The following is a 9,829-nucleotide window of genomic DNA, read 5'->3' as shown; positions in this document are numbered from 1 at the left end:
ACGCTATAAACAAATATATTTGTATATATATATATATATATATATATATATATATATATATATATATATATATATATTAAACCAACATTTTGAATTATGAAGCCTTTATGAAGTATTCATTTACGTTTTAAATATGAAATGGTTAATATGATAATGAGGCCTTCGGCGAACTTTAACTTTGTCAATGAAGAGCATGAAAATAACGAAAAGGATGAAAAAAAATGTAATGTAAATTAGTTTGTAAATAATAGAAGGTGAAAGCAAAGGAAGAGTTAATAATATTGTTTTGAAAAGCGTGATACTCCATATGATATGTCCGCACCTTGGAAACATAATGAGCTCTAACATCTAAGCTTGGCCCTTGTATTTATTAAAAATCGTATGCCTACGCTTTAACGACAAATGGAAGGGCGCCGAGAGTTTGCTTTCGCAGGGTGAATCCTGTAAAAGTCCAGCTGCAAATGGCGAGTCGCGCGCATCCGTGGGCCTAAGCAACTGGCGCGAAGCTTAATCATTATAAAAATGGCTTTGCAGAGCTCGAGTCAGATGGAGCCTTCACAGGTGAAATCGTCGATCGGGGGCGGCTCGTCCCTGGCCACCGCGAGTGGCAGCTCCAGCAGCGGCGCTGGCGGCGGTGGCGGCGGCAATAGCAGCAGCAATGGGGCCGGGGTAGGGGGCGTCAATACCAGCGGCGGCGGCGCCAATGCCAACAACAGCAACAGCAACAACTCGTCGTCGTCGTCGTCGTCATCGTCGTCGTCGGCCGACGGGGGCGACGTGTACGAGTTCAAGAGCTCGAAGGAAGCTACGCCCGTTAGAGGCTCGAGCTCCTCGCCCAATCCTAATCCCGAAAAGGACAATAAGGATGGCGCGTCCGCGGCGTTATCGGCTTCCTCCGCTAATAGCCAGGGGAGCGGAGTTGGTGCCGCCGGGGTTGTCGGTAGCGCTGGACCGGCAGGTACGACGGGGGTCTGGGAGTCATTGTCATTTCTTTTTCTTGTTGCTGACTCGAAGGAATTCCTTGACTACGACGTGGATATTATTTTATTGATAGATGCGCGAGTCGATTTGCTACGGCAATTAACACGAAGCATGAAAAGATCACGATGCGCGTAAAAAGTCGCGGAGTTCATTGGCCTCCACAATCGATATGCCAAGAAGTACGCTTACAACGACTAATGCAAAAATATGTAAAAGCTCCATGTGAAATTTATGGTATTGTTGCAATAGCTTTCGATAAACGAAAAGAAAAATCCGATTCATCTATAATTACTCTATGGGCATCGGAGAATGTAGCAAAAACTCGGTGAAATTTACAATTTTTTTCTTTTTAACTTTTTAAGCTTTTAAACGATTATGAACTTTCACCAAAGCCAAAATCGTGAAATTATCAAAATATTCTCGCGGAGCTAGAATTTTGTAAATCTACTGTTTATTTTTATAGTATTTCGCATTGTCGTTTACGTTTGAAGACCTTTTTTTAAAACCTTATCGTAATTGCAACAATTTTGTCCAATTAATGTATCCAAAAATCATTCTGACTATATATATATATATATATATACATTACATATATACATATGTACATATATATATCTATATATATATACATATATATATATATATATATATACATATATATTGTATGCCAAAATGTATACATGATTTAGGAGATGAACCTATTAAACTAATTTGCAATAGGTTTCTTCTATTAAAAAAAAAAGTTATTATTATTGTATTTTATATTTAAACGCATAACTTTGTAGGTCTTAAATAAGTATATCTTCTGTTATTAAGTTGAAACGAAGAAATCGTGCATATACTCGACGATTAAATTCTAATTTACGATTTACAATTTAATCATTAGCAGCACATTGAAACTATGCTCATAAAAATATTATATTTATTTATTACTAAAGTATATGCGTGCTTATACAATGATTTGCTATTTGAATATCATTGCAAATTGCTATTTTAGATTCGCGAAAGAAACAAAAATAAATCTTTACTATGATATTGCGAGGGTGAATAACGTTTTATCGAAAATATAAGTTTTATCACAAATACGTAAGCGAGTTTAATTAAGCCAATTATTAAAGGTTAAAATTTCACGAGCGAACATTCAATAAATAGCGGATAAAATGATAATATGTCGGGAATGTGCCTTACGGAAACTATACGAATAATTTATATAATGCATATTAATCCACGTAGCTTATTAGATTTAGCAGTTTGTAAAATATAGAGAGCAATAATCAACGTAGGGATTACAAAGCATTAAAAATAATTAAATTAAGGGTATTTATAGGCAATATTTGACATTTTTTAATACGTCGTCTCATTCAATGCCGTATTGTATGTGCTTTTAATGACGTTGCCAACATAATACGTTGATCTAGCATTATATTATTACACGTGACTTCATTTATTATTACTTCAGCGATCATTTGACGACGCACGTTTTCATGAATATTCAATCATTGTCCAATAGTAACCAATTACTGTTCGTCTTGCACAGGACGGCAATAGCAATTATTTCATATGAATTAATTCACTAAAAGCGACACTCACGAACGGCCCCTAATAACATATTCGTTATCGCTAATTGTGCCTCCTCTTCTCTGTCTTCTTCTTACTTTTAGCTTCTACCGTTGAATTTATTATTTGCGATGCGTGTGTTTATTTAATTTTCTACTTATACGCAGCCGAATTGCAATCTAAAGCAAAATAAACACTTTACTCGCATCGTCAATTAAATCGCCAAACGAAAATATCCAACTGCCAAGGACAAACATAACGTTAAAAATGGTAATAAATACTTTCTCACGCAGATTCATTGTACTGTAGGAAAATAACATCACGAACTCCCCAACGAAAATACGTTTAATCATCGCGCAATTAATTCATCGTTGACGTAACATTTATCTCACGAGCAACACAATAACATAGGTGTATCCGGTAACGTAGGCCCAAATATAACGAGCTCGTCGGTGGCCTCGTCGACGATAAGCGGAGGCCCCGGGATCGGCACGTCGTCCAGTTCCGGGTCGGCGGGCGCGGGGGGCGGTTCCGCAGCCGAGGCCCTTGCATCCTCGGTGTCGAGTGCCATGCCCGATGAGCCAATGATCACCACAACCTCACCCGCCGTCTCCGTCACCGCGAGCTCCGCGACGAAACGAGCATTCGACAGCGAGAGCGCCCAGGCAGACGAGCAAGACGAGGAAGGCCGCAAGAGGAAGAAGAAGGATACGGAGCCTGGAAAGGATACGGCTGGTGGTGTCAAGGCTGCTGCCAGCTGTAGGCAAGCCGCGAGCAGAAGTAGCGCTGCCATTGCCGAAAAAGTAAGTGACCGGGTGCTTCGAGGTTTCTCGTACTACGGAGCGAAGCTATGCTATGTAGGTGGGGATGACAAGTCTCGAACGATTCCATTGGAATGCAAATGTTGGAACGTAGTTGGTAGAATAAAAGAAACGCTCAAAATAATAATCCCTATGAATTATTATCGTTAACGATTTCCTCCCACGAGGAGATGTCTCCTTTCGGGGATGTTTATTTAATTTGCCATTTACAATCACCATTTACGCATCAGCGACAATAATACGTACGATTCGAGACTATCGTATCCGCATGGGCTTTGTCGCGCCAATTAAAATCAAGTAATTAATTGTCACTTTCAGAGCAATTTTCAATATATTTAAAAATATATATTTTAATTTTCAAATTTCAACAAATTCACCTTTTATATGTTGTAGAATTATAGTGGATCACTACCGTTTCTTTCTTTCTTTATTTCTTTGTTTTGTTTTTTCGGCTTTTGATGGAAAGATCACGGTCGAATGCGAGAACTACGCGACGAAATAACACATTATGTATCGTACGAGTAATTCGTCGCTTTCAATTGTCAACAGTGTACCAAGTCAGGGAAGCAAGCAGCCGGAGCGATGTCGGCGAAAGGCGGCCAGAATAGCAGTTCCGTGAATACCGACCGCAAGAGCCCAAGCGCGACCTTGAGTGCGAATAGCCCGAAGCCCTCCAACTCCTCCGCGGGCTCGACCGCGAATAATCCCAAGGGAGGCACGCCGTCGAACGCGGAGTCCGACGGTGAGGACGAGCGCTCCAAGAATTCGGACTGTAACTCGGCGCCGAAAGTGCCGCCCCTTAAAATCGTCATACCCCAAAGCACGACGTCCGAGCAAGAGCAGGGCAACCGCAACGGGAAGAGCACCTGCAATCGTGGCCACCAGCTGCCTTACGTCGTCGCGAGCTCGAACAGCAACGACTCGATGGACAAGGAGCAGGGCGCCTCCGCGGCGGCGAGCGGCACCACGAGCCCATTGGAGAACAGCGTAACGACGTCGAAGAGCGACGAGAAGAAGGACTTTAGCGGTGCCCTGGATAACGAGTCTCGTTCGACGCACCATCAGCGCGTCCTCAGAAGCTCCCACCGCTCGGGCAACGGGGCGAACAACGGTGCCACGGCCAGCCGCGAGGCCTCGAGCAGCCTATCCGGGAACGGTAGCTACGCCAACTCGTCGCCCTTACCGGCTAACGCCGCGGATCGGTCCAACAATTCCTCCCCACAGCAGAGGCATCACTCGCCAACGCCGGAATCGAGCGGCGTGTCCGAGGCCGGCAAGTCCGCCTCGATGGATTCACCCGCCCAAAGCAGTCCGGCGATCAAGTCGAGCAACGCCGCGGATAAGTGCGAGAAGAGCGGCGAGGTGAAGAAAGAGGTCGGCGACACGTCGGACGGTAGCGCGAAGAAGGACAGCGGCGGCGAGACGCCCAACTCGTCCGCTCAAGCGCCCGTCGAGCTGCACCCGAGGAAACGGAAGATGAAAACTAGCAAGGAAGCTCAGCAGGCCGCGGCGACGGCCGCTGCCAACGAAACACCCGAGGCTACGAGTACTGGACCAGAGATTCATCCGCACGACCAGCCCATCACGAATTGTTATCAATTATTCTTGAACATAAGGAAACAAGTGAGTAAGCTGCTTGCTCGTCGTTTTCTCGAATAAGTGGCGCACGATCGTCGGGGCTGCTGTTTAATATATTCGAAAATTATTGTCAAGATCGTTTGAGAGCCGTTTCGCTGTGTTTCCGTGTTGGCCATTTAATTCGCTGGTAATTTGGAAAAATTTCGATTCTCCCGTCACGGACTCGCGATAAATTATCCCAATACACAATGAATTGATTCGCGCGTTTTTAACTAAATTATTCCTTCCAAGTCACCAAGGAAGTTAATTAATGTGTTTTATTTGGCCTTGTCCAATGATTGTCCGCAGATCGAGCGAAGGCGGAAGGGTTTGTTCCCAGTTCAGCCGAAGCCACCACAGGGTTTCAAAGATTATCTAATGAACCGCTGCACCTACGTTTTAGCTGGTAACGCTAATAAAGAGCCGAATATCAATCCGCCAGTTAATCTGTTAACTCCGATGAAGGATTTGTACGTGGATCAAGAAAAGGAACGATATAGATTAAGAATGCAGCACGTTGTGGAAAAGGAAAAACTAGTCTTGTCGGTGGAGCAGGAAATTCTTAGAGTACACGGTAGAGCTGCTAGAGCTCTCGCCAATCAATCGCTTCCATTTTCAGTTTGCACGATTCTTAAAGACGAGGAGGTTTATAACGTTATAACACCTGAGCAGGAGGAGAAGGACAGAAATGCGAGAAGTCGATATAACGGCCGACTATTTTTAAGTTGGTTACAAGACGTCGATGATAAGTGGGAAAAAATTAAGGTTTGTATTCATTGGATTATTGTGGCATTCGTCGTCGTACGTTCGCTGCACGTAAAAAAAAAAACTGTTTAAAAATAATCATTATAATAAGCATTGGATATTATTCCATGGTAGTTTTAACACTTGAACTGTGATAATTAGGCAAAGCGATGTAATTTCAATGCAAATCGTTGCGTTACATTGAAATGTATGATTAGAGTTATAGGGAGAGCGTATCGATGCTAATTTCTCAAATTTCTCAATGCGATTACGTGAATATATCCCATCCCATTTCGAGTTTAATTTATATAAATTAACTGAATTAGCTCTTGTACACTGGAATGTCGGAATTACAAAGAAATTCTAGGCAATCGGATAACGATGTATGCTAAATAATCGAACGATTTGTTGCTTCGAGTCTTCACGAATGTATTGTCAATTTCTTTTTTAAATGGTGAATAGCTGCGCGTGCGTGAGCAATTTGAATTCTAATATTATCTGCAATATTAGAAACTCCAATCAATAAAGTCCATGCTTACTCAAACGAATGTTTCAAATATTTTTAAAAATCAGATAATTCTATTTACATTCTATTTATTATTTAAAATGTCGTGTGTTGTTGATTTATAATTTTCGCCGATATAGTTGTTACATTACAATGTATTAACACGTTTGTGCAGAAATTAAATACAGATTAGTTAATAGATATTCAATTTTTCCAAGAAATCAATAAATTAATATTTCAGATGTACAAATATTCTTATATTTAAATATTCAAATTTAAAGCTATCATTGGCTAATTTTGTATTTTAGGAAGCGATGTTATTGAGACATCACAATGAAGCAGAATCGTTACACGCCGTTCAACGCATGGATTGGGAATGGAAATTGAAAGAAGTCGGACTTTGCGAATTCAAAGTTACCCCACAAATAGAAGATCTTCATGTACCAATGGTACACGTGTCCGATGACTTTGATCTTTTGCCAGCTTAAAATTTTTGGACTGAATTTGTATCTTGATATCCCTTTTGCATTATATCTGATTAACATGTTATCTGTGATCTTTCCCTGTATGATGTTGTATAACGTATGTTGTATGCCTGTATAGCGATAAACCATCAAGCACAATGTTGCATTTTGTCAAAATCATGTCAAAACGACTGAAGATCATGGTTAATCATATTTTTTTACGCCACATATTATCAAACCGTAATAACAATAATAATAATAATAATAATAATAATAATAATAATAACGATAATGATAATAATGATAATAATACCTGATGTGATTGACCGATCGACCTATTATTAATTATGAACTATTAATTATTGTCAGTAGTCGAGAAATTGTTAACGAAACAGGTTTCCTATATAATATTTAAAATTATCATTTTCCATTAAAACAGCAGTAAATTTTACAACTAACCTGCACAAAAAAATTCTGTACAATGTATATATTTTGTAATTAGAGTACCTTGCAAGGTTAATTGAAATATAAAATGAGCCACGTGGTGAATGTACAGTTACAATAAAATGAATACCAATAGAAATATTTATTCTTTTTTATCATGATTATCATCCATTAGCTTGAAGGGCTTGTCGTATCCCATAATTTTTATATAATGATTTTGATCTAGAAATTGGTTCGCGTCGATAAATACATTGGCTTGCTTAATGGCGCAAGTTGTAAATATTCCAAGAACAGTCGGTATGGTTATGTCGGCTGGAGTAAATTCAATCTGAAATTTGAAGTTACGTTAGTTTAGCTATGTAGAATGTTAAGACATCATTTTCTTCTTAATTAAATTTCTATAATGTAGACTTAAAAGCTTATACCTTCCGTTTCATTGCAAAAAAGTTATAAACTGTAGCGATGTATTTATCATTTTTGGGAATATAATCGATATTTACAATATAGGTTTTGGTAATTAAATGAAGTAATATGGGTGACCCAAATGTAAATATGCACAATATACCGCATATGGATAATGATACGGATGGTGCCGTTGTCCCAGAAAGTACTTTTACATATATAAATGGCTGAGATACTATTCCAAGTAACGAGGTGAACAACGATAAACACTTAATGTTACGAATATGTTGAGCTAATGTTGCCTTATAAATAGTTTGCCTTTCATCGCTTTCCATGGATTTTACATTCTTTGATATGGGATTTATATTAGTCGCAGTTGAATTATTCCTTCGTATAATCGACGACAAAGGCACTAATGTCTGGGAAGGAAACACAAATTACAAATTACAAATTGTAAGACAATCAAAATTCAATAATTATATTTATGTAATGCATTAACTTTGTGCCTAATGTTATCAGTGAACGTCGATGGTACATTGAATGCAATCCTCAAAATATTTGAGCTCGATGAACATGAATAAAATCTTTTCTTCGTTAAAATTACTCGAAAAATCAACGACATCGCATTTAAATTTGATATCTCTATCAGTTCTAGTTGAAATTGAGGTTAACTCCCAATTCAATACGGATTATTGAAGCTGTTGATGGCTGAAAAACGAAACTAGAGTTATTTAAATAATACATATGCATAATAAATGAGTGATGAATCCATTATGAGTAATCGAGGGCTAAAAATTTACTTGAAAGTTGATAGTTGGAATCGTAGCTGCAGAATTCTTTTACCACCACACTATTTCGGCCTAATATCGGCGATCGAACAACAACACAAGTTCAAAACATTTTCAGACAAAGTAGTGATGTATTTTATCGTACAAATATTAAATAAATTATAACGTAAGTATGCAAAATTGTATTTTTCCAAAAATTTATAAAAGGTAAAGCTTAACATTTGAAATGAGAAAAGGTATTTATTATACACGACAGTCAGCCCCGTGCACACATTTATGCGCGTGCACAACATGTCACACACACGCGCGCGCTTGGCGAATGGAAGCGTGAAAACGTAAACGTAAACACACACATGCACATGGTGTATTTCTATAGGCACTATTAACAATCGTATTAATGAAATTTATAAATTCAATATGGACTTGATGGAAGGAGGAGGTACGTAATAAAATCACTATACCAGAGTTTAAAGTAAAAAAAAGTAGAATAATTTATGCATGTAAAAACGTAGCAACGTAACGACCAACAGAATATTAAAATCAAAGCTTTGTATTTTCGTTTCTAAGAAAACTAAATAATCGGCACTTTAAAGTTTATGTAAAACAAATTAAAAACTTACATCTACGTATAACGAGAGAAAAGAATTTCATGAAAAAATACGTTTTTTGTTTTCTCCAAGCAAAACGCGTTTTCAATTTTTTCAATTTCATTCCATTTTTCGAAAATAAATGATTAACTATTCAATTACATGTCAGTATATTGAAACAAATTGCGAGCATATAATAATTACAGAGTCGATAAAAAAAAAATGACTTTGAAATATATAAGAAAACAATTAAGAACGATGACAAAAGAAAAAACAGAATTCTTTCGTAAGACGCATTACGAAAGATTATTTATTAATAATAGTGATAATAATTAATTAATTAATAATAATAATAATTGTAATTATAATAGTAGTAGTGGTACTAGTAGCAGCAACAGCAACGATACAACAATAATCGACCTGTAATGGAGATTAATAATAGCAGACTAGTAATAGAAAAGTAAGTAAAGTAGGATTTGGGATTGGAAATTTGGTGGTAAATTAAAATGACATTAATAAGTAAGGGATTGCAGCGTAAAAAAAAAAAAAATGTAGACCAACGATCTTGCACATTAGAATGCAATTGCTGTTAGGATTTTTATTGCTCTTGCCATAACTTATATGGCATTAACGATAATAGGCTTCTCAAGCTAATTAGTGCAAGATAACTTCCGAAGCGTATGGAATTACTCAATAATAGCGAGTGATGATCAATTAATGTGCACGAAACGATGAAAAGTCGGTGGAATTTTATTAATTCGAGCTCGACCAATGCCAATTGACCAGCCGCTCGTTACGCGCTTCATTCGCGTATGTCGAGAGCCATGATGCACCGCTCGTATGCGCCGCCACCAACAATTGCAATGACTAATTGAGTGCAATAAAGTGTGGGGGGGGGGGGGGGGGCGGAAGGAGCGCG

At 38.4% G+C, this 9,829-nt stretch overlaps 2 protein-coding genes across 2 annotated transcripts in view; one reads left to right on the top strand and one right to left on the bottom strand.

Moving 5' to 3' along the window:
• LOC105363972 (dentin sialophosphoprotein) overlaps nt 1–6,927 on the top strand; it is a 16,049-nt gene extending 9,122 nt beyond the window's left edge. The window contains exons 5-9 of the mRNA XM_011501796.1: nt 723–958; nt 2,950–3,341; nt 3,909–4,982; nt 5,286–5,741; nt 6,534–6,927. Of these exons, the coding sequence (XP_011500098.1) occupies nt 723–958; nt 2,950–3,341; nt 3,909–4,982; nt 5,286–5,741; nt 6,534–6,713 (2,338 nt within the window). The 3' untranslated portion in view covers nt 6,714–6,927. The remainder of the gene's footprint in view (nt 1–722; nt 959–2,949; nt 3,342–3,908; nt 4,983–5,285; nt 5,742–6,533) is intronic.
• Nucleotides 6,928–7,256: 329 nt separating this feature from the next.
• Nucleotides 7,257–7,972, bottom strand: LOC105363971 (transmembrane protein 70 homolog, mitochondrial). Its single transcript, XM_011501795.1, has 2 exons — nt 7,559–7,972; nt 7,257–7,461 (listed from the first exon to the last, which is right to left on the bottom strand). Exons 1-2 carry the CDS (start codon nt 7,868–7,870, stop codon nt 7,276–7,278), a joined length of 498 nt encoding a protein of 165 aa, XP_011500097.1. The 5' UTR covers nt 7,871–7,972; the 3' UTR covers nt 7,257–7,275.
• Between the last annotated feature and the right edge of the window lie 1,857 nt (nt 7,973–9,829).

This window comes from Ceratosolen solmsi, unplaced genomic scaffold (assembly GCF_000503995.2).
Source record: "Ceratosolen solmsi marchali unplaced genomic scaffold, CerSol_1.0 scaffold23, whole genome shotgun sequence".
NCBI lineage: Eukaryota > Metazoa > Arthropoda > Insecta > Hymenoptera > Agaonidae > Ceratosolen > Ceratosolen solmsi.
The sequence above is the reverse complement of the archived record's forward strand: the minus strand, read 5'-3'. Positions and strand labels throughout refer to the sequence as shown.

Coding starts and splice junctions, on each gene's coding strand:
- LOC105363971 (XM_011501795.1), bottom strand. CDS start 7,870: ATGGAAAGCGATGAAAGGCAAACTATTTATAAGGCAACATTAGCTCAA. Junction 7,462..7,558: donor TTTTTGCAATGAAACGGAAG/GTATAAGCTTTT, acceptor TTCAAATTTCAG/ATTGAATTTACTCCAGCCGA.